Source organism: Ascaphus truei, chromosome 8 (genome assembly GCF_040206685.1).
Source record: "Ascaphus truei isolate aAscTru1 chromosome 8, aAscTru1.hap1, whole genome shotgun sequence".
NCBI classification, from domain to species: Eukaryota; Metazoa; Chordata; class Amphibia; order Anura; family Ascaphidae; genus Ascaphus; species Ascaphus truei.
Window position 1 is genome coordinate 63,323,008 of NC_134490.1, and position 25,432 is coordinate 63,348,439.

General features: G+C 44.8%; 1 protein-coding gene across 4 annotated transcripts in view; it reads left to right on the forward strand.

Annotated features, from left to right (window-relative positions):
* The window catches only part of LOC142501842 (uncharacterized), a 58,583-nt gene that overhangs the window by 12,350 nt on the left and 20,801 nt on the right, over nt 1-25,432 (forward strand). For 2 of the 4 annotated variants that reach the window (XM_075612335.1, XM_075612339.1), the window contains exons 2-8: nt 7,731-7,828; nt 12,601-12,684; nt 14,425-14,481; nt 15,447-15,572; nt 17,952-17,997; nt 20,901-20,991; nt 22,399-22,540. In XM_075612335.1, coding sequence (XP_075468450.1) covers nt 7,731-7,828; nt 12,601-12,684; nt 14,425-14,481; nt 15,447-15,572; nt 17,952-17,997; nt 20,901-20,991; nt 22,399-22,540 — 644 coding nt within the window. Of the gene's footprint in view, nt 1-4,124; nt 4,230-7,730; nt 7,829-12,600; nt 12,685-14,424; nt 14,482-15,446; nt 15,573-17,951; nt 17,998-20,900; nt 20,992-22,398; nt 22,541-25,432 lie in introns of those variants that run through there. The other 2 variants (XM_075612337.1, XM_075612338.1) reach the window with 2 other exon arrangements.

Below are 25,432 nucleotides of genomic sequence, written 5' to 3' on the forward strand. Positions count from 1 at the left end.
GCAATCTGTAAATATCATGACAATGCATTTCATTTTCCTAAATAGCACTGTATATAGAATTCTTTAGGCCCCTTAGAACAGGGGTGCGCAACTCCAATCCTAAATACCCCCCAAACAGGTCAGGTTTTCAGGATATCCCTGCTTCAGCACAGGTGGCTCAACCAGTCCCTGCTTCAGCACAGGTGGTTCAATGAGAGGCTCACTCTTTGATTGAGCCACCTGTGCTGAAGCTGGGATATCCTGAAAATCAGACCTGTTGGGGGGAGGGGGGTTGGTTGAGGACTGGAGTTGAGCACCCCTGCCTTAGAGCATCCCATGTAATTTTGGTGTCACAGGAAGATAAGGTGACTTGGATTCAGCGACATTACCACTGGGCAATCCTTCAGAGCCCATCGTGTTGCTTCAGGAAAATGTATCAGAACGTGCAAATATTCTCCATTCTTCTGGGGGTTTTTTCTGAGAAAGTACCGGTAGAATCTGAATGTTCTGACACCTGCAGAGGTATAAACATTTTTTTTTATATGGTGATTCAAATATATCCTTATAATGCAATATCGGCTTGGGAATGCAGGCAAAATATTGGACAGAAGTTGTTGTTAATGTCCTTTGCTGACCTGTAATAGAAAAGCTAACCTGCCAGTCTGACTTGTCATGGCGTGAGTGACTTACTAGATAACTCTTTCATTGCTGCAGTCTGTGTGGCATGGTTTGACAATGCATTGTTGTCCAAGACACAGTGGAGCGGTTCTAAAAATAAATAAATGCCATTTTTAGCAACTGCTTGTTCAAATATAGTATTAAATAGGAGGAGCGGCTCAGTGAGTAAAGACACTGACTCTGAAAACAATCGCACTGAGTTTGAATCGGGACCTGGTCAATTTCCTTGTGACCTTGGGCAAGTCACTTTATCGCCCTGTGCCTCAGGCACCAAAACATAGATTGGAAGCTCATCTGGCCATGGACTGTGTCTGTAAGATTTCCTACGTATACTGCTGCGTACCGCTCACTACATTAGTGTAATTGTGAAGCGCTTTGAGTCCCATTGGGAGAAAAGCGCTATATGAAATAGTTATTATTATAAATTGGGTCATGAAAATATTTTGATATCCTTTGTTGCTGAAACTGTACAAAAATTTAACCCAGAAACAGAATAAAAAGACTACTTTTGACGCCTTACTTGCCAGAAGAGCTTTCAGTACATTGCAGGCCTCTGGTAGGGAAGGAGTTAAATGAATGCCATTTATAAGATCCAAAATTAATCCATGGTTAATTTTCACGGTATTCTGCAGGATTGTGGGGTTCAGTCTGGTGTCATTATTTAGGGGGCACTGAAATACTAGAAACATATTTCCCCGGTTTCTGGCTTTTGTTTCGAAAGTCTGCAGTACTAGTGCTTGTTGTGTAACAAACTAGTGACGCTAGTTTGTTACACAACAAACTTCAACAAACTAACAATTGTTTATTAAGACCGAGGCCAAGAAAGCTGCAGCACTTCCAGATTTTTTTATTTTGAACTTTTTCTAACGCACACCTCCTCAAGAAAACTCTGTGGTAGAGCTCGTGTAGGAATTTGGGGAGGACACCCATCCCCGACCTAGAACCGGGACCTACCGAAAACATGTAGGACAGCGTTGACCAACTCCAGTCCTTCAGGGCCACTAATAGGTCAGGTTTTCTGGATATCATGCTTCAGCACAGGATCACTCACTGATGGAGCCACCTGTGCTGAAGCAGGGACATCCTGAAAACCTGACCTGTTGATGGCCCTTGAGAACTGGAGTTGGCCAGGCCCGATATAGGGGGAGCACGAGGAAGACCAACAAAGGGGCGGGAAGCGGACTGCCAGGGTATTAGTCTGTTTGCCAGGCTTTGTTTAAAAAGGAAGGTGTTTTATTCCTTTCTGAACGGAAGCAAAGCTTCCTGATTTTTTAAAGCTGCAGGCAGCTTAATTTTACCACCATATTGCGGTGAGAAACTATGGCACAATTGGGAACGTGTAGTGTTTGTCCCAGATTTGTATTAAAACCTTCTCCTTTGTGCTTTCTCTTAGGCAACGCTTATAGTGCCGACGGTCGCGACGGTGTCGCTTACTATAAGTGCATGCGACGGCGGCAATGCATTTGTTTTGACGCGCTGTCGCCGGCACTATAAGCGCAGCCTTATTTTATCACCCACATTCTGTGTTGTGTCACCTGACCAATGCAGAAGTCTGGCAATGCTATGCTGTAGCAACTGTGACATTAAACTGACGGGAGAGATTACAAAAGCACGCACTGCTGAAGGTATAAGGAGCGGCTGCAGTATGAAGGATACGCCTACTGAAAACACAGGTGTGCAAGTACTGAACGAACATGTCTCAAATGAAGAGATCAAAATACAAAGCCTTGCCTTGCAACCCCCATATGTTAGTAACAGATTTACCATATATATATATACAGTATTGCAGGGGTAGCCAACTTCAGTTCTGAGGGGCTACCAACAGGTCATGTGACTCAATGAGCTACCTGTGCTGAAGCAGGGACTGAATCAGAGGCTCAGTCTTCTGAGCCTCTGATTGAGCCACCTGTGCTGAAGCTGGGATATCCTGAAAACCTGACCTGTCGGTAGCCTTGAGGACTGGAGTTGGCTACCCCTACAGTACAGGGGTTCGCAAACTTTTTTGTCTCTGGCCCCCTGCTCGCGCCCCCCCCCCCTTACCTTTTCTCCGGTGTCATCTGACGTCGCGTTGCCATTTAACCCCACAGTGCCATTTGACTCATGGCGCCAGAAGCCACCGGAGACAAGGTAAGGGGGGATCTACAGAGGCCTTGCACACTCCCCCGGCATTTAATCTGTAAATGCTGCGCCCCTCCCCAGAAAATGTTGGGGTGTGCCCCCCAGTTTACACACCCCAGCAGTACAATATCCTACAGTGCAGCTTTGTTCCTGCAAACGTTGTTACAGCTGGGGGGTGGGGGGCACTGGGTAACAGTAGTTTGAGGGATGACGGATTAGTCATTTTAACATTATTACTTTAAAGGAAGTGAGTACACAATGGTTGAGCTTCTGACTTACGCCTTGAGAATGCTGTTGAAAAGTGTTGTGGTTTCTTATCCCAGCGTTCTGTATGTATTCCGTCTTTTCACTCGCTGAATGCTGTAAAACGTTATAGTTTAAGGTCATTGTAAGCAACAGAACACATCCTATACAGTGAGTTTATTATTGTATTACTGTGAGGCATTGGCTTGTGTACAGATATCCCTCTGAAAGAACAACTAGTGTCTGTGCCGAGTGTACAAGCCCGCAATATGAGTTCAAATCATGATTTTAATCTGCTACATAGCGGCTTCAGTTTAATTGTAATGTACTGGTATCTTTATTATTTCCGCGTCCCTTGCTAAACAAAACCGGTAATGTGCATATTGACTTTTATTTCCCATGCAGTGCAGCATCTAGAAATTGGTTCTAAATACTGTAGACTAGATTTTTTTCCGCTGATTTAAGGCAGGACGGGCTCAAATGTGAAATTTCTAGCCCAAACTGAGAGTTTTATCTTTGCACTGATCATTTTTTTTTTCTTTAATAAAGTGGGTGAGACGTTTTAAAATGTTTGCCCAGATTTATTTTGGTTAATTTTAGGCTCCCCCCCCCCCTATTTTTTTTTTTACAAATTCAAAAACAATTAAATTACAGCAAAACCAAAGGCACAGCATAGGGATAATTGCAGAGGAGGAATAGGCCTACCGGACATTAAAGTAAACCAAGATAAAGTAAATATATTTTTTCAACTGAATTGCCTTTTTAATGCTGCAGTTCAAGCTGCCGTTTGGGAAGAAAAAAAAAATATATATACAGTATATATATAATATTTTATTATTCAATATGTGCATCAATACAATCTGCACATTGACAAGTGATTAGCTGAGCTGCAGATCAATCCGTTCTCCTGTAATCAATCGCTTGCTCTGGGTTATTTAATTCTTTTCTTGCACAGCATTTTGGGCAGTGTAGTTCCTAGAATATGATTGACTGGGCAGATATTAGATACAATTGGTTCACTGCTAGAGAACTGCTGCTTTAAGTGCACATAAATCTTAAGTAGTGATGTACCGGGTACTACCCGTTACCCTGTGACTTTTCAGCTACACGGACCTGGCAGCTGGAAAGTGGACCCGGCGCCGGGTAATGTCAGGGTAGTTGAAAAGTATCTGTAACTTACCTGCTGGAAGCCCGCGCGGACATCTGAACAGGTAAGCAGAGGTGCGGGGACGGAGGGGCAGTATCACAGTCATGTGGGAGCTGCAGGACTCCATACTGTGAGCTGGGACCATGTGACCGGAGCAGGAGAAGGAACTTTCCTATTGGACAGCCGGCTGTCAGAGTACTGCTAAATGTGACTTTACAAACCCAGTTGTTTCTTTTTTACACATCATTTCTCTTGACTTTCTATTTTTGAAGTGAAACTTCCTTAGTGGCACCTCATTCAAACTAGGGCAAAAAAGAATTGTGGAGACAGAAATGAAACGGATGTGACGTCAGTGCTGGCAGTTGAGGCCGGGCTGTGTTCTGGCTCAGCCCGACCCCAACACTGACATCACACCCGCTCCATAAATCAGATGCGGCGGCGATAGCCGCCGGCGCCGCTCCTAATGGCCCCCGCTCCCCCCACACGGCCGCAATCGCCGCCGGCGCCGCTCCTAACGCTACTATACGTCCCAGTGACCTCAGGCGCTGGTGGGGGAACTCCGTCAGCTGTCTGAAGCTGCTCCGGTCCCACCGCTGTTATTCCTCCTCTTATGTCAGAAGCATACAGACTCATCTGTCACCCTGCAAGTCCCCCTGCCCCCGGAGCAAACACTCATGGCCCCGGCTTTGCACTCCTCTGTCACCCTGCAAGTCCCCCTGCCCCCGGAGCAAACACTCATGGCCCCGGCTTTGCACTCCTCTGTCACCCTGCAAGTCCCCCTGCCCCCGGAGCAAACACTCATGGCCCCGGCTTTGCACTCCTCTGTCACCCTGCAAGTCCCCCTGCCCCCGGAGCAAACACTCATGGCCCCGGCTTTGCACTCCTCTGTCACCCTGCAAGTCCCCCTACCCCCGGAGCAAACACTCATGGCCCCGGCTTTGCACTCCTCTGTCACCCTGCAAGTCCCCCTGCCCCCGGAGCAAACACTCATGGCCCCGGCTTTGCACTCCTCTGTCACCCTGCAAGTCCCCCTGCCCCCGGAGCAAACACTCATGGCCCCGGCTTTGCACTCCTCTGTCACCCTGCAAGTCCTCCTGCCCCCGGAGCAAACACTCATGGCCCCGGCTTTGCACTCCTCTGTCACCCTGCAAGTCCCCCTGCCCCCGGAGCAAACACTCATGGCCCCGGCTTTGCACTCCTCTGTCACCCTGCAAGTCCCCCTGCCCCCGGAGCAAACACTCATGGCCCCGGCTTTGCACTCCTCTGTCACCCTGCAAGTCCCCCTGCCCCCGGAGCAAACACACTCAAACACACTGACACAAACAAACACACATAATTACATACACATACCTCCGCAGGTGGGCTTGCTGCCACAGGATACACGGGCTGGAGAGTCCTCTGCCGCGGGGCTGGACACTCCTCTGCCGCCGGGCGGGAGACTCCTCTGCCGCGGGGCGGGAGACTCCTCTGCGGCGCCGTTCCCCGCCCACTGCCATGCCGCGCGCCACGCATGCGCAGAAGCGGCTGGCAGCGGCGCCTGGGAATAGGGTGGTTTGAGCGCGCCGCCGGGGGGGGGGGGGGGGGAAGGGGGGAGCTTGAGCGCGCCGCCGGGCGGGGGAGCTTGAGCGCGCCGCCGGGGGGGGGGGAGCTTGAGCGCGCCGCCGGGGGGGGGGGAGCTTGAGCGCGCCGCCGGGTTGTGGGGAAGGGGGGAGCTTGAGCGCGCCGCCGGGTTGTGGGGAAGGGGGGAGCTTGAGCGCGCCACCGGGTTGTGGGGAAGGGGGGAGCTTGAGCGCGCCGCCGGGGGGTGGGGGGGTATCTGCTCACAAAACTCAGACTGAGCCCCCCGGGTCCGCAGCTCCGTCGGGGGTGGGGGGAGTCAGGAGAGAGGGGGCAGGACACAGACAGAGAGACATACGGTACACACAGAGAGATACACATACACTGACAGACACACACACACTGACAGACACGCACACACTGACATACACACATTGACTGACACATACACACAATGACACACACACACTTACTCTGACGCACACACACACACTGACTGACACACACACACACACTTACTCTGACGCACGCACACACTCTGACGCACGCGCACACACTCTGACGCACGCACGCGCACACACTGAAGCACGCACGCGCACACTCTGACACACACTGACACACGCACGCACACCCCAGTGATGTACCGAACACCGCCCCTGAATGATGTGCCTATTCCTTCCCCCCCACTGTGAGCTCCCCCACCCGCTCAACATTCATGATGCTGGTACTGCTGCCAATAAACACATACACACACACACTGACGCATGCACACTTTGACGCACGCGCACGCACACTGACTGTCACACATACGCACACACACTGACACACATACGCACGCACACTGACTGACACACATACACTCACTGACCGACACAGAGAGACATTCACACAACACAGAGAGAGAGAGACATACACTCACACACACACACACACACACACACACACACACACAAAATGACTGACACAAATACACACACTGACCGGTACAGATACATACACTGACCGGCACAGATACATACACTGACTGACACACACACACACAAACAAACACATACATACTCACTGACTGACACACTGACACATGTGTGCCGAGCACGCGCGTTATAAGTCAATTTCTGTGACAAAAGTCAATGAAGTTTCACTTACTATGCGCGTGCACAGCACACACAGCTTTTTTTTTTCCTACATGAATATTATAGAGATCTTTCTAAAGCTTTGTCTATGGTAAATCAATGTAAAGCAGGGGCCAACAAACTCCAGTCCTCAAGTGCCACCAACAGGACTGGTTTTAGTGATATCCCTGCTTCAGCACAGATGAGCGACAGTGAAGATATAATAAAATGGCTCCCGCGCAGTGAAGATATAATAAAATGGCTCCCGCGCAGTGAAGATATAATAAAATGGCTCCCGCGCAGTAAAGATATAATAAAATGGCCCCCGCGCAGTGAAGATATAATAAAATGGCTCCCGCGCAGTGAAGATATATAAAATGGCTCCCGCGCAGTGAAGATATAATAAAATGGCTCCCGCGCAGTGAAGATATAATAAAATGGCTCCCGCGCAGTGAAGATATATAAAATGGCTCCCGCGCAGTGAAGATATAATAAAAGGGCTCCCGCGCAGTGAAGATATAATAAAATGCCTCCCGCGCAGTGAAGATATAATAAAATGCCTCCCGCGCAGTGAAGATATAACAAAATGGCTCCCGCGCAGTGAAGATATATAAAATGGCTCCCGCGCAGTGAAGATATAATAAAATGGCTCCCGCGCAGTGAAGATATAATAAAATGGCTCCCGTGCAGTGAAGATATAATAAAATGGCTCCCGCGCAATGAAGATATAATAAAATGGCTCCCGCACAGAGCATTGCAGACATACAGTATGCTTTCATGTCATGTAAGTGGCTCATAATTCATTCGATTTCAGATGCATGCAAGAGTTCAGAGTGTAGCCAGCCTGGTTTTAGTTATTTCTTTACCAACGACGAAACAAAACTTTGTCCCCATAGATAATTACCCGGAGACATCAGAGAATGCAATGGACTTTGAAAATGCTGCATGCCTCTGTGTCTGCAGGAATGAGATAATGCAAGACCTCCATCTTCAGGTACAGTATGTTAATCGCATAATCATTTACATGCAAGTACATAACATACGGCTTCTTATACAGTGCTCGCGATCCCTCCGCCATGTGCGCGCGTCAATCATAGTTGGCTGTGTTTGGCATCCGTTTGTATAGATGGGACGCGCGCGTGTGCACGGCCGTGAGTGGTGGCACGGCAGACAGGAGAAAATATAATGAAAATTATATTTTCGCCCTGCTGCCGAGACGTAGGCCAATCAGAGCGCGCCCTAACGCTGTGACGTCATAGTCACGGCCCCTTGCCGCCTGCATCACTGCAATATATAAACGAAACGCGTGGTGCGCCTGTGCGCGCACCAGCACGCACTGTAGAGCAGCCCTAAGAAAGCTACAGACCGAAACCTGTATAACATTTAATTCATGTTTTTGCCACTAAATTGATACACAATGGTATAATCTTTTTTGACAATATAGATGGATCCCCTATATTACTTCATAAAGGTCATATTAGAAGGATTTTCTTATGGTTGATTACACAACATGAATGTAAAGTAACATCACTTCCACTATGTACAAATGGCTGATATTTAATAAAATCCTGCAGTACTTTCAAAACTGTAAAGACCTGTTTGTTTCATAACCTTTATTTTGCAAATTATCTACTAGTAAACTTCTAAAGACTAAATTCAATAGGAGAAAGGCAGGAGCAGGTAAGATAACAGTAGCACAGACTAGCAAAACCTTAAATGCATGCTTGCTAATGCAAGAAGCCTGGCATACAGTAAAATGGAGGAGCTTCAATTAATAGCCAGAAGGGAGCAATATGATATCATAGGCCAGTGGTTTTCAACCTTCTTTCTCTTGGGGCACACCTAACCACAGTGCGCAGTTGCTGGGGCACCCCTACAAAAGGACAGGATCAGAGAAAACAAAGGACAAAGAGACTGTCACAGGAGAAAGAGACAGACAGAGAGGGGAGGGAGTCACAGAGTCAGAGAGGACAGAGATCACAGGAGCTAGGCCGCATCCACAGTGGAATGTGCTGGCTTCCGCGCTTCCTCCTGCCGGCTTCGCACTTCAAATATAAACTTGTTTGTTTTGCGAAGCACCGCTCTCTCTGTAGCACATGTGCACGTGCTAGCGCGCACTATGCGCATATGCATTGGCGTCCTAGCTCGCGCCATATCCTGCACTATGGACGCGGCCTTGGAAGGGGGCAGGGGAGTCAGAGGGAGCAGAAAGTCACAGAAAACACTCACACACAACAGGACAGTCTCAGAAAACACACACACACACACACACACACAACAGGACAGTTACAGAAAACACACACACACACACACGACAGAACAAATACACACAGGATTGAGACACACAGCCTCACCTCTCTACTTGCCATGCTGCTTCATTCTCCTCTGCTTGGCCATACCCTGCAGCCTCCTGAACCTCCTCCTGATTGGCTGCTGCTAGGTAATGCAGCCAATCAGGATAGAGGAAACTTCCCTGCTTTGGGAGATCGGGGAAGTCCCGTGGCACCCTTTGGATCCTCTCGCGGAACCCGAGGGTGCCGCAGAACCCCGGTTGGGAAACACTGTCATAGGCATTACTGGAACATGGTGGGATGAAACTCACGACTGGGCAGTTCATTTAGAGGGTTATTCCCTTTTTCGGAAGGATCGAGCAAATGGAAGAGGTGGTGGAGTATGATTACATATTTAAACCAGATTTAAAACCTATTATAAAGGTAGATGTTTATGAAGGGAATGATGACATGTAGAGACTTAGTAGACGGAAATTAGCAGTGGAGGTAAAAGTTTTTTAAACAAATTCTAGGAATATGCTACAAAACGATCCACCAAATATCTGTGAGATTGAGGGAGGCAAACTACATTTGCAAATGGAGAAAGCAGCAAAACTTTGTTTTCATAATGGGTGATTGTAATTTTCAGGACAGACTCCAGAAATTAGATTAACATTACAACGAAAGGAAACAGCTTTTTGAGGTTCTAAAAGAGTACATGACCCAAATTATTGAGGAACCAACCAGGAGAGGGGCATTCCTGGATGTAGTAATATAAAACAATGTAGAAATAATAACAAATATTCAAGTCAGGGAACATTTGGGAAACAGGGTTCATAACATGGTCTCATTTTAAATAAATGGATCAAAAACTGTATTATACGGGTTCATCAAAGACTTTCAAAAATGTAAAGGCAGATTTGAATAAATGAAGGAATAAACTACAGAAAATAAATTGGGATGACATATTTGCAGGAAAAAATACGGAAGATAAATGGTCAGTCTTTAAAACATCGTTAGATTAGTACAGTGTATACCCTTGGGTAATAAATATAAAAGACTCATTTAAAAGTCTAGCTAAATAAACAGGTTGGAGAAGAAATGGAAGAGAGGCAGGCTTTTCCATTAATAAAGCTAGAAGGAATGTAACAAAAATTGCAAAAGACCAAAAGTTGCAAAAGACCAATCAGATTAAACAAATGTGAAAACAAAAAAGTATATTATATGAAAATATGTTATTTAAGTACCTTAATAACAAAAAGAATAGAAAAGAGAATATAGAACGCTTTCAGTGGGAGATGGGCAGGCAAATTATTGGAGATAAGGAAAATGCGAAGGTATTAAAAGCAATTCAAGCACTTAAATTATTATTATTATTTTTTAAATCCCCAGGATTGAAGCAGCGCGAGCTGAACCCCATTCATTTCAGCTCCGGGGACCCCCAGCTTCCGGAGATACTTACCTATTATTTTTTTTTTTTTTTTTAAACAAGGGGTAGGCAGAAGTGCTTTTTAAATAAATTATTTGCCTCTGTATTTACCAAGGAGGAGTCAATTGCAAAAATATTGCAAGGAGGAAGCCACAACCTATATATTAACGAACACTTGGTGCACACTCTATATTAACGAACACTATTTTTCCCCTTATGAGATGTCGTTGGCTGAGGAAGAAGTGCATAGGTGGTTTGAAAAAAATTATGTAAATAAAGCACTTCGCCCCAATGGCATACATCCAGGGTTCTTAAGGAGCTAAGTTCAGTAATAGCCAAACTGTTTTATTTAATATTCATGGGCTCAATTTTCACAGGCTCAGTACCACATGATTGGCATAATGGTGCCTATATTTAAAATGGGAGCTAGATCACAACCAGGGAATTACAGACCTGTAAGCCTGGCATCAATAGTGGGGAAGTTACTTGAAGGTTTAGTACGGGATAATATTCAGGAATACATAATGGATAACGAAATTATTAGTAATAGTCCGCATGGATTTATGAAGGCTATAGGTCATACCAAACTAACCTTATTAGTTGCTTTGACGAGGTAAGTAGGAATGTAGACCAGGGTAATGCAGTTAAGGTGGTAAGGTGGTCTTAGATTTTGCAAAGGATTTTGATACAGTGCCACACAAGAGGTTGGTGTACAAAATAAAGGGAATTGGTCTTAGTAAAAATATATGTGCCTGGATTGAAAACTGGTTGAAAGACAGACAACAGAGGGTTGTCATAAATGGAACCTTTTCAGGTTGGTCTAAAGTTGTAAGTGGAGTACCTCAAGGTTTGGTACTGAGACCAATGCCTTTTAACTTGTTTATTAATGACCTTGAGGTTGGCATAGAGAGCAAAGTCTCCATCTTTGTTGATGACACTAAATTGTATAAGGTCGTAAAATCAGAGCAGGATGCAATTTCTCTCCAGAAGTACTTGGATAAAGGGCAGATGAGGTTTAGTACAGATAAGGTTATGCATTTGGAAAACAAGGATTAACAGACTACTTACAAATTAAATAATGCAAAATTAGATCAATCCTTGATGGAGTGCCCCATGTCAGGCAGTGGCTGCAAAATCAAATAAGATCTTATCTTGCATTAATAAATGGGGTATGGATGGAAGGAAAGACAGCATCATTATGCCACTGTATAAAGCATTATTAAGACTACACTTTAAATATGAAGTACAGTTTTGGGCACCACTCCATAAAAAAGATTATTATGAAACTAGAAAAAGTACAGAGAAGAGCCACCAAATTAATAATGGGGATGGAAAATCTGATTTATGAGCATAGGCTAACTAAATTAGATTTCTTTACATTAGAAAAGAGGCAATATGATAACTATATACAGTACAAATATATTCAGGATCAATAAAAGGAGCTTTCAAAAGAACTATTTATCCCAACGGCAGTACAAACGACACGGGTCATCCCTTCAAGGTTGGAGGAAAGGAGATTTCAGAAGCACAAAGAAAGGGGTTATAATGTGGAATTCATTATCCATGGAGACAGTGGTGACAGATACAATAGATTTCTTAAACAAAAAGGTTAGACATCTTTTTAGAAAGGAAAAGTACACAAGGATATACCAAATGAGTAAACATGGGAAGGATGTTGATCCAGGGAGAAATCTTATTGGAGTAAGAAAGGAAATAATTTTTCGCCTTGTGAGATTTCATTGGATGATGTGTCACTGGGGTTTTTTGTTTGCCTTCCTCTGGACCAATATACTGTAAATACAAATATAGGATAAGTATCTGTCATCTAAATTGAACATATGTTGACAGTGGTTGACAAATCACCAAAAAATCTACTCGCCACACAAAAAAATCTACTCGCCACCTAGTACCAAACGTGTGCTGCTTGGGCCAATATTTACTCGCCCGGGGGTTAAATCCACTCGCCCGGGGCGAGCAAATGTATAGGTTTGTCGAACACTGTATGTTGAACTTGATGGACATATGTCTCTTTTCAACCTCAGCAAATATGTAACTATGTACTTACAGGAGGAAGTAATAAATTCGGATGACTGTTTGTCAGAAGACAGTCAAGCCAGACAGAAATCAGAGAAGCGTAGAGCCAAAAAGAAGGTAAGAGAGTCTTGCTCTAAACCAGTGTTTCTCAATCAGGGTGGCGCTGAATCCTGGTGTGCGCAACCTGTCAAGGGGGTCGCGGCCCCAGGGAAAAACTATGGCTGCTCAGCGAGCACGTCTCATGCTGCATGGAGATTTAAAGGCTGTGATCCACTTCTCCTCTCTTAGCCCAGCACAGAGGAAAGAGACGAGCCTCTACATCTCCAGACAGCGCAGGACGCACCCAATGAGCACCACATGTTTTAGGTGTGTAGGAAGCAAAAGGAAATGAGGGCTGTGTGTGTAGGGGGAGGGAGGTGATGGTTTTGTGTGGGGAGAGGGAGGTTAGGGCTTTGGGTGGGGAAAGGTACGTGGTGTAAGTAAGAGAAAGGGGGGGGGGCGAATGGGGAGTTTCTGATTAAGAGAGTGAGTGTGCTGTGTGAGATGGGGGATACATGTGGAGTGTGTGTTGAGTATAATATATGGGATTGATTGTGGAGTGTGTAGAAAGAGGGGGTGTTCGTGTGGTGGGTGTGTGCTTGTGAAAAAGAGGTTGTGTGTTGTCTATAAATGAGGAGGGGATGTGAGGGCAGTCTGATGAGCAGGGGTGCCTCGAGATTTTTTTTAAAAATCCTTCACGGATTAAAAAAAAACAGTTGAGAATTACTGATCTAAACCATAGAACATTAAAGGAGCGTTGCGTATTCCAAAAGAAATGTGCTGAGCAAAAATGGTAAAGGAGCTTTGAACCTGTTAAATTACTGTACCATCCATTGGAAATTGCAAGATGGCTTAAACCTTTGCTAAGGTCACTTTGGTGGATTTGGGCAACATGGATCAAAGGATGAGCATTAGCACAGTTTACTGGCTTGAATACACAGCGTGCACTATCACTTAGATTGGAAATGAGTGGAAAATACCAACAATGATTAGATTTATTCTAGGAGTTCATCACGTAATGGTACATGGGGAACAGGTAAGGGTTTCAAGAAACTTTTCTGCTAACAACTCAGTTTGTGTTGGCACATGTAGGTTTCTTTTATGCACCATATTATATGCAGCGGTGATTGGTAATAAAAAGGGATTGAGTTAGGATAGGTAGGTGTACCTGAGGATGCCGTAAATTCATTTGGGTCTGAAGTCGTTCGCCAAAAGCTATCAGTTTGAGTGAGGGTATCCGTGTTCAGAATTCATTGAGAACATTTCATGAAACATTTTTTTTGAGCTGGATAACATTACCAGCAAGAAAATGATCACCTTCCCAAGACCATGCACAAAAGGGCCAGGATCTCCCCATTTATTATTATTATTATTATTTTGTAAACTTTTTTACTTTTCAGTGTTGGAGTATGTAGATGTGTCGCTGTTTCCATTTCTTCTGTGTCACTGGTTATAGCATGTAAATGTTTATTTGCTCAACATCACTGTAGTGACGGAAACGGCCCAGAGCTACTGAAACCTATTTCTTTATTCGGTGTTTAATTACACATTATCACACAGTGGAATAGCTACATTCATTAATTATAAAAGTGCGTGCGTGTATGCAAAGGCCAGTCACAGGTTTAAGCGCAATATTCCTACCTGTGAGACCCTTTTCTAGGTTCAGGAAGCATGAAAACGAAACGATCTGAAAACTGTAATGTTGGATCTAGGATGTTGATGCAGTACTTGGCTTCCTTACATTTATTATGCACCAGCTTATCACCAACACCTACTGTATGGTGACGTATCTGATTCTCTCTGTACTTCCACCCACAGAGACAACGAGAGCGGAAAAAACTTGAGAAGAAAAAACATCTTGAAGAGAATGAGCAGGTAGTTCTGTTATTATGGTACAAATGTGATTGTGTCCAGGTCTTGTAAGTACAGGTGATGGTACCTGAGAAGTTGAGCCTGGGATGTTCAGATGTATTGCAGTTTCCTGATGCAGAGGTGAATTGCCAAAACATTAATTGTATTTCTGTTTTTCCCCTTTGCACTGGTACATACAGTAAGACTTCACTGCTGCCTCTTTCTGAAAATCCTCCAAGCAGATGAGGAACCATATCATTGGGAAGGAAAGAAAGGCTTTTTTTTTTTTTTTTTTTTTTTTTTTTTTACACGAACGTGAGCAATTTTAATCAGATTCCAGCTATGACTGGATCCACTGCTATTATTAGATTATTACATAGATGTTGCAACACTCATTATTATGAGTAAAGCAACGCTAGTTTGGATAATGAGCATACTGACTGTCTCACCTTCTGTCAGATGTTTTATAGTTAAAGTGCCCCCTGGCAGCTGGACTCGCATCAAACACACAGCAGTGTACAGTAGCTTTTGCAGAATAAATGGGCAATTCGTCATTTTACCCTCAATCCGATAAAGGAACCTACATATCAGGTGGTTTGAGACGGGCCCCAACAGTTTCTGTGACTCCTTTCCCCCACATTTGTTGCTTAATAAGATCTCATATAACTCATTCTGATGTCTCTTGGGTTGGCTGCAGCACGGGCAGTCAGAGAGAGTTAGGATGAGTTGGAATATTGTAAGTGCGAATATTCCGCATTGCTTACTTGGTACTTCCATCCATTACTATGGCTGAAGAAAGGTGAGTTTGCTGTAGACTGTGCACCTGCATAATTTTCTTCTCCGGTTTATCTACAGTAAGAACCTTGGGTATTGTTGATGCACTTGCTGCTTGTCCAAAAGCAGTACCACTTACAATCAACAGGCTAATCTATGATTCCCTTTAAAAAGTCTCACTGAAGGTTCAGACATGTTGTGTTCTGTTTTGGTAGGAGCCAGAGTGGGATGTCACCAGTGCATTTGTTGCCAATGCTGCCAGTCACATAAGGCCAAAGACCAGACACAAACTAGATAAAGACCACAATGCTAACAAGGAGAATGAAGGAAAAATGCAAGAGGTAAGTTAGTGCACCAATGAGTTAAAGAAAAAAAAAAAAGAGGCAACATGGATGAGTTCCTTTAGGTGCCTCATGATATTGGGGCAACGCCATATTGGTGAGGCCTGGATGCCTTATAACGTTGTCCCAATGTCATAGATCTTTTGCTTGTGTCTAGGGGACATCACAAGATCAGCTGTCATTGAGGAGAAGAAGGGGTTCAAGGGGCATTCCTGTCTAGGATGAAGGTGGATTAAGGACCGAGGCATGTTCAATATGTTAAATGTAGCTGATTGACATCTTTAAAAAATAAAATTGGACTAGAACATATGTAGCAAGCTATTTTACCTGCTGATAATGCAGAATATCACAGTTTTCAAAGAATTCATTGGGCATGATAATGTAGAATATAAAAACATATCCCATCATAATTCACCCCTTGCTACATCTGTACAAGGAGTTTGAAATTGATTTTTAAACTTTTATAAACAAATGCTTAGAATAGTTTTTGTATGTATTTTGGTGATAATTGTGTGTATTCTCTCCTCCAATCCCAGCAGAATCCAATCCACTTACCTAAATAATAACATAATATCTCTATAAAGTAGTAATATAAGATAACTGTAAAAAAGAATGTGTGTATATACACATGAAACAGATACACTCATCAATTGAATACAGATACTGTACATGTGGAAGCAATTTTTCTTCACAAACTATTTAAATCCCAATGTTAAAAAAAAAAAACATACAGCAAGAGTTTCATTTAAACCTTTAAGTGCCAATGTGCCCACTTCAAGCTCCAATAGGAATTGTGTTTGCGTCAGGTCTTAAATCTATCCTCCCATTCCCAAAGAACCCGAGGCTATGTGTTCAAGACCCATAATTGCTAGACAATTGGGATTTCGATCATGGTGGTGTAATACACTCCATGAGTAGGCAGACCCCAAATTATTCCTTCTGTGATTTATAAATCGATTTTTTTTCAAAGGGCGCATGGTTCTGCATCATATTGAAACCCACAGTTGCAAGTTAGCATGTACATTACATAAGTGTTACAATTGATCTATGCCCTCACTGCAAAAGTTTCACCATTTAGTGAATAAAGAAACTGTTAAGCTTATTTAAAATATGATTACATGGTGCAATGTCACCACCCGTGATGAAGTCACATCCTGTGACGAAACGCATTGGGCTATACATTCCTGCCGACCCTCTTTCAAAGGACTTGCCAGTGAGTTCTCTGGACGATACTTCCAGACGCAGACGCTGTATGGAGAACGCAGTGGAGACAACCAGTGATCTATACCATGAGGAAGCTCATTTTTTTTTTCCCCCAAAGATATTTTTTAGATTTAAAGGAATAAGGCGGAGTACAGAAAACAAGAGGGGGTGGGGGGTCGTAAAATAATAAGAAAAGGTATAAATGTATCGGAAACTCATACTCAAACTATCGCGATTCTCTTCTACACTTGAGTGTTATCAACTTACCTTTGATACTTTTTTTATCAAATCTGGTTATGCTACAGGGTGTGCGCGCTCTATATTGTCTTTTAAGATAAACTTATAGTAGCAGATGTACTTGAATCCTGTATCGCTGGCCCCTTTTGCCAGTGAAAGACTTTTTCTAATATGAACCACTTGCTGAGAGTCACTTCACCATTGTTTTTCTTAACCTTTTTTTGGTTAAGGAAGCATATAATTATATTGTGAAATTCTGAGGAACCCAAACCCTCTCCAATAGTGTGTCTGAGATCAGATGCATTGTAAGTAACCCCAACCCTCTCTAATAGCGCGTCTGAGATCACATGCATTGTAAGGAACCCCAACCCTCTCCAATAGCACGTCTGAGATCAGAGCATTGTAAGGAACCCCAACCCTCTCTAATAGAGCGTCTGAGATAAGATGCATTGTAAGGAACCCCAACCCTCTCTAATACTGTGTCTTAGATCAGATGCATTGTAAGGAACCCCAACCCTCTCTAATAGCGCGTCTGAGATAAGATTCATTGTAAATTCTTCTGTATTTGCTACAATCTTCAAATGACCTCAAAATTGCAGGAAACACTTTAGGGGGGTGCCTGGGGATCCCAAGGGTTTCTATAAACCCCTGTTGAAAAACAGTGCTATAGATATTTTTAATCTTCTTATGATAAATGTTATTTGGTACAGTATTTGGTTCTCATAACTTTTCTATCCACAGAGGGGCCAGCAATGGAACCAAAGGGTTAAATAGCAGGTCATCAAACGGATCCATAAAAACATCCTGTCCCACATGATCTATGTGGAGTAGCTTTGAAATATATTAAAAATCATCATCATTTCCGTGTCACAGATTACAGTAGTTACAATGAGCGTGGCCAATGACGTATTAACACATCATGTTCGTTTGTCTTCTTAGGATGACTGCATCAATTCTTCTGTCCAAAGAAGCAGGCATCTTGCGGGTGAGTAGATCCTTCAGATGGAAGCTTTACCATGTTAATAATGGTAATATTTTAACTTCATACAATCTAATAAATGTGTGAGTCACGTCCTTAGCTGCAAAACAAGGAAAATGACATCAAAATGACATTTGAAATGAAAGGTCAGTCAATTATGACTGTGAATTGTGTAACGTAACTCAGGGGTGCTAAACTCTAGTCCTCAAGCTCCCACCTCTCCCCCCCCCCCCCCCCCCCCACCAGGTCAGGTTTTCAGGATATCCCAGCTTCAGCACAGAGGCTCTGATTGAGCCACCTGTGCTGAAGCAGGAATATCTTGATAACCTGACCTGTTGATGGCCCATGAGGACTGGAGTTGGCCATCCCTGTTTTAGACCACGTTGCAATGCGTCGCTTTCTCCGGGCACCCAAGGGGTTACAGTGGGTAGGTGTAGCTTTCATTTATACAAACGGAAGAAATACATTATACGAGTCATTATTTATTTTGACAGCAGCGGAACTTTGCAAATTTCAAACAAACCTGCTTTACTTGCAGAAGTGAGTCCAGCGCTTGACTTTGTGCAACCATTTGAATCCGCAACAAAACACGGCGATCTAGAGAAGGATAATGTGCCTTTTACAGTAAATTACCTACAGTAGAATTGGGCTACAGAGCGGCGTGCATTTCAGGTTACGCTTGACACATCTGCTTCTTTCTAATCCCCAACTGTATGCGTTGCACTCTGTATATGACACTTCACACTATGCCTAATGACTTAAAGATATCTGTCATCTGGTTTTCCAAGCACTTCAGCCCTGTGACTAATGTAGATAAATAAGCGACTCTGGAAAATATCCCCAACAATAGCAGGCATTGAGTTGGAATAATCAGAGCTTGGAAATGTGTAACTTCAGCCTGCGACCTGTTACTTTGCCAGTAGGCTGCAGATCTCCTAAGCCATGGGTACGCAAACTTTTTGAGCTGCGCCCCCCTGCCCGAGAGCTGCAGCGTTCGCTCCCCCTCCAATGACTCGCGACATCATTTGACGTCACGTGACCCCACGGCATCATTTGACGCACGTTGCCATGGCAACGTGTGATGTCACAATCTGCGGCGTCATTTGTCGCTACGTTGCCATAGCGACGCGTCGCCAAAGACCCGGCAGAGAGCAGGTAAGTGAGTTAGAGGCCACACGCCTCCCCCGGCATTTAATTTAAATGTAATGGGGAAGAGCGCGGGGCCCCTGTAACCGCCCGCGCCCCCCCAAGAAATTCTCCCACCCCCCCTGTGGGGGCGCGCCCCCTAGTTTGCACACCGCTGCCCTAAGCCAAGGGTTCTTAACTCCAGTCCTCAAGACCCCCTTCCTCAACAGGTCAGGTATTAAGGATAGCCCTGCACACATTCCTCCTGTCCCAGTTTTCAGCCGACATGGGGGAGCTGGCTTAATAGTGAAAGTAAGTGTGTGTGTGTGTGTGTGTGTGTCATGTGTGTGAGACAAGAGACATGCAGAGGTGGGAGACATATTGAGGGAGGGAGAGAGAGACACATGGAGAGGTGGGAGACATATTGAGGGGAGGGGGAGAGAGAGACATGGAGAGGTGGGAGACGTATTGAGGCGAGAGGGAGAGAGAGACATGGAGAGGTGGGAGACGTATTGGGGGGAGGGGGAGAGAAAGAGAGACATGGAGAGGTGGGAGACAAATTGGGGGAGGGGAGAGACATGGAGAGGTGGGAGACATTGGGGGGAGGGGGAGAGAAAGAGAGACATGGAGAGGTGGGAGAAATATTGAGGGGAGGGGGAGAGAGAGACATGGAGAGGTGGGAGACGTACTGAGGCGAGGGGGAGAGAGAGACATGGAGAGGTGGGGGAGAGAGACATGGAGAGGTGGGAGACAAATTGGGGGAGGGGAGAGACATGGAGAGGTGGGAGACATATTGAGGGGAGGGGGAGAGAGCCACTGGGGGAAGATTAGAGAGAGACATTGGGGGGAGGAAAGAGAGAGAGAGAGAGAGAGAGAGAGAGAGAGAGAGACACTGGGGGGAAGGTGTGAGAGAGACACTGGGGGGAGGTCAGAGAGAAAGACACTGGGGGGAAGGCGAGAGACACTGGGGGGAAGGCGAGAGAGACTTATTGATGAGCAGGGGAGATTCATCAGTACCCCCCTTGCGTTTGGTTATGGGGGTCCCTGGTTCCTGGGAACATTTAAAACGGAAATAAATAAATAATACATAAAACTGGTAGGTAGGAGTGGATGACACTGGGGAAAGCAAATGGGAGAAGAAAAAAGGGAGGGGGAAAAAAATGGGGGGCGGGAGAGGGAAGGGATGTAGCAAAGAGGTGGATGAATGCCAAATGGATTGTCTTTGTGCACCAGAAAAAAACATATTACCAGATGCCAGCAAACAATAAAATAAACAGTGATCCAATACCAGTATACTGCCTGCGCGCACGCCTGCAGCCCAAGCGAGTTGTGAACTTGGCTGCAGGAGATTGTAGACGCGTGGCGGACGCGTCACAAAGCTGGCTCGCCCTCATTGGCTGAACCAGCTCACGTGCGCTGACGTCATGTGATTTTGATTACATCAGACAGGGGGGGGGGCCCGAGAAATTTCATGGATAAAAAGGGGGGCTCGGCATAAAAAGTTTGCTCACCCCTGCCCTGGAAGACTGTACTAAAAACTCTCTAACAGGTGGAAGTGTCACAACGTGTATACAATATATTAAAATATATATATTATATATAATAACTGATGGATGGGGCACACACTTAAATAGTATAGGTATATCAGTATATCAGGCTGATAAAGGCCGAAACGTTGGGCCAATAAAAGATTTTTTTTGCACATGTTTGGTGTGCCTATCCCTTTGTTATTTTTATATACTGTATAGATATAGATGTCTAACTTTTTTTTTTCTGTCTTTCAGAAAGAGGCATTAATTTAGTGGAAGATGGAAACTGCACTAAGGCGATAGAACTGTTTAGTGAAGCTATTCGATTAGATCCTAAAGATTACAGGTATATTATATGTTATCCATCGGCTTAAATTTAGCAGTTCTGTGCTGAAATGTTCTAGTGTAACCATCAAAACTATGTTCAGTTCTGTGTTTGTCGGAAGGGATTCTAATGCAGCATGTGTGTATGTGTGTGTGTGTGTGTATGCAGTAGAGTCTCAGTTATCCAACCTAATTGGAACCAATACCGTGTCGAATAACCAAAAATTACAGATAATACGGAAAGTATTATCTGACATTGGCGCCCCCCCTCCACCTTTTTACTTACTGGCTGCAGAAGAGGAGGAATGAAGACCACGGGAGCGGAGCGTCACAGGAGGAAGACAACAGGCGGCGGAGGCAGGAGAAGACGTGATCGGAGCAGGTGCAGAGCAGCACAGGAAATGGCTGGGGAGGAACGTGCTGTAACACCGGAAGTTAACCAGCTTCTTACTTCCGGTGTTACAGTGCGTTCCTCCCAGCCGTTTCCTGTGCTGCTTTGCACCTTCTCCGATCACGTCTTCTCCTGCCTCCGTCGCCTGCTGTCTCAACTTCACCCTGAGCTGACATGGTCCTCTTCTTCCGCCGCCAGCTGTCTTCCTCCTGTTCTGCTCCCGTGGTCTTCAAGCCTTCTCTTCTACCGCCTTCGCCGGTAAGCGAGAAGGTGGGGAGGAGGGGATGTTGGATAAAATGGAGTGTCGGTTAACCGAAAGTCGGATAACAGAGACTTTAATGTATGTATCTATATTATTAGTTATGTAGCGCCAACAGTGTATACAATGCTTACAAAACAGACTTTTTAAAATACAGTGAAATACAATAAATGCATTAAATATTAAAGGCCATAATAAGGAGAAGAATCGCTCCCCCAAAGAGCTTATAGTTGAATTACCATATTTACGAACTATTGCTACTCTGTCACCTGCCGGCTGTTTCATTTAGTAGAAATGGCCCAAAGAGGGAACATCCATACCCCATTTACAAATGTCGATGCTACTCTCTACACCAGTCTCTCTACATGTCTTACTAAAGAAAGTTGCAAAGTAGGACAACGATAATGTTACCTTTTTGTGTTACTCGGACCTGTACCGTATAAGATGAAATTTGTGGGGATGAAGGTTTACATACCTTTCAATTCAGGTCCCATTGCAATTCAGGTCCCATTGCAATTCAGGTCCCATTGCAAACAATGGAAGAGAAGGATCTGAAAGCAATAGTTCTCAGTGGCATTCAGTGGGGACATTGAATAAGTGTCTTGGTAGAGGAGGCTTAATATATAGCAGCTATAAGTGTTTAGTGCCCATCTCCTCTGCCCACAAAATGGTAATGTCTTTTGGATGGGAGTTGGAGAATATCTTTGGTTTGCTCTGGAAATGTGCTTTATTATGTTGCTTTTGACTGTGATTGGATTCATTTTTTTTCTTATTGGCAGGTATTTTGGAAACCGTTCCTACTGTTATGAGCAGTTGAAGCTTTACCCTGAGGCCCTGGTGGATGCTGAGATTTCCATACAGCTTTCTGCAGCCTATCCTAAAGGCTATTTCAGGAAAGGGAGAGCTTTGCTGGGCTGCAATGTAAGACCCTTCTGTCTTTTTATTACTCAGTGACACACAGTAGTATTGGTGGAAGGGTAAACAGGGCAGGTTCATGGAGTATTGAGCGAATAATGTTTGAGCTATTATTATGATTATTACTTACTATTATCGTTTATTTATAACACGCAAACATATTCTGCAGAACAGCTCAATAGGACGTAAAGATAATAACAATACAATTACAATATTAACATACACTGGTGCAGTGGGTAAGAGTGATCTGCTCCAATGAGCTTACAATGTAAAAGGAAAGGAGAGTGGAAACATAATGTACAGTGGAGTTACCATAAGGGTTAAAGTATGTAATTGTCATAGCTTGTTATTTAGTCATCGCTATATCCCAGCATGAGTAGTATCTTACATGTCATTGTCGTCTCAGTTATTGCATACAAATGTCACATTGTAGCCTTATTTGCTGGCATGCATAGGCGCTGTGACGCCTGTGTGTACGTCTGCTTTAATATTACATTGTGCTCTTTGGTCATTTACAACTTTGCAACTTATTAATGCAAGTAAAAAGCATTGTTTTAAACCATTTTATAATTTCTACTTGTGTATATGTGAGACGTAAGAGAGTTTCTTAGATTTGACACAGGAAAGCGTATGCAAACTCCGAGCTACCTATATTTTGTTTACACTAAAAAAGTTGAAAAAGGTATGCACATTGACACAGAGGGGATACAGTACGTTACAGCCAGAGGGGATACAGTACGTTACAGCCAGAGGGGATACAGTACGTTACAGCCAGAGGGGATACAGTACGTTACAGCCAGAGGGGATACAGTACGTTACAGCCAGAGGGGATACAGTACGTTACAGCCAGAGGGGATCCAGTACGTTACAGCCAGAGGGGATACAGTACGTTGCAGCCAGAGGGGATACGGTACGTTACAGCCAGAGGGGATACAGTACGTTACATTCAGAGGGGCTATATTATGTTACAGCCAGAGGTGATACATTATGTTACATTCAGAGGTGATACATTACGTTACTGCCAGAGGTGATACATTATGTTACATTCAGAGGTGATACATTATGTTACATTCAGAGGGGATACATGTTACAGCCGTAGGGGATACATTACGTTACAGCCAGAGGGGATACGGTACGTTACAGCCAAAGGGGATACAGTATGTTACAGCCAGAGGTGATACATTATGTTACATTCAGAGGGGATATATTATGTTACAGCCAGAGGTGATACATGTTACAGCCAGAGGGGATACGGTACGTTACAGCCAGAGGGGATACGGTACGTTACAGCCAGAGGGGATACGGTACGTTACAGCCAGAGGGGATACATTACGTTACAGCCAGAGGGGGTACAGTACGTTACAGCCAGAGGGGATACAGTACGTTACAGCCAGAGGGGGTACAGTACGTTACAGCCAGAGGGGATACATTATGTTACAGCCAGAGGGGATACAGTACGTTACAGGCAGAGGTGATACAGTACGTTACAGCCAGAGGGGATACGGTACGTTACAGGCAGAGGGGATACGGTACGTTACAGCCAGAGGGGATACGGTACGTTACAGCCAGAGGGGATACGGTACGTTACAGCCAGAGGGGATACGGTACGTTACAGCCAGAGGGGATACGGTACGTTACAGCCAGAGGGGATACGGTACGTTACAGCCAGAGGGGATACGGTACGTTACAGCCAGAGGGGATACGGTACGTTACAGCCAGAGGGGATACGGTACGTTACAGCCAGAGGGGATACGGTACGTTACAGCCAGAGGGGATACGGTACGTTACAGCCAGAGGGGATACGGTACGTTACAGCCAGAGGGCATACAGTACGTTACAGCCAGAGGGCATACATTATGTTACAGCCAGAGGGGGTACAGTACGTTACAGCCAGAGGGGATACATTATGTTACAGCCAGAGGGGATACAGTACGTTACAGCCAGAGGGGATACAGTACGTTACAGCCAGAGGGGATACATTATGTTACAGCCAGAGGGGATACAGTACGTTACAGCCAGAGGGGATACAGTACGTTACAGCCAGAGGGGATACATTATGTTACAGCCAGAGGGGATACAGTACGTTACAGGCAGAGGTGATACAGTACGTTACAGCCAGAGGGGGTACAGTACGTTACAGCCAGAGGGGATACATTATGTTACAGCCAGAGGGGATACAGTACGTTACAGCCAGAGGGGATACATTATGTTACATTCAGAGGGGCTATATTATGTTACAGCCAGAGGTGATACATTATGTTACATTCAGAGGTGATACATTACGTTACTGCCAGAGGTGATACATTATGTTACATTCAGAGGTGATACATTATGTTACATTCAGAGGGGATACATGTTACAGCCGTAGGGGATACATTACGTTACAGCCAGAGGGGATACGGTACGTTACAGCCAAAGGGGATACAGTATGTTACAGCCAGAGGTGATACATTATGTTACATTCAGAGGGGATATATTATGTTACAGCCAGAGGTGATACATGTTACAGCCAGAGGGGATACGGTACGTTACAGCCAGAGGGGATACGGTACGTTACAGCCAGAGGGGATACGGTACGTTACAGCCAGAGGGGATACGGTACGTTACAGCCAGAGGGAATACGGTACGTTACAGCCAGAGGGGATACGGTACGTTACAGCCAGAGGGGATACGGTACGTTACAGCTAGAGGGGATACGGTACGTTACAGCCAGAGGGGATACGGTACGTTACAGCCAGAAAGGATACGGTACGTTACAGCCAGAGGGGATACGGTACGTTACAGCCAGAGGGGATACGGTACGTTACAGCCAGAGGGGATACGGTACGTTACAGCCAGAGGGGATACGGTACGTTACAGCCAGAGGGGATACGGTACGTTACAGCCAGAGGGGATACG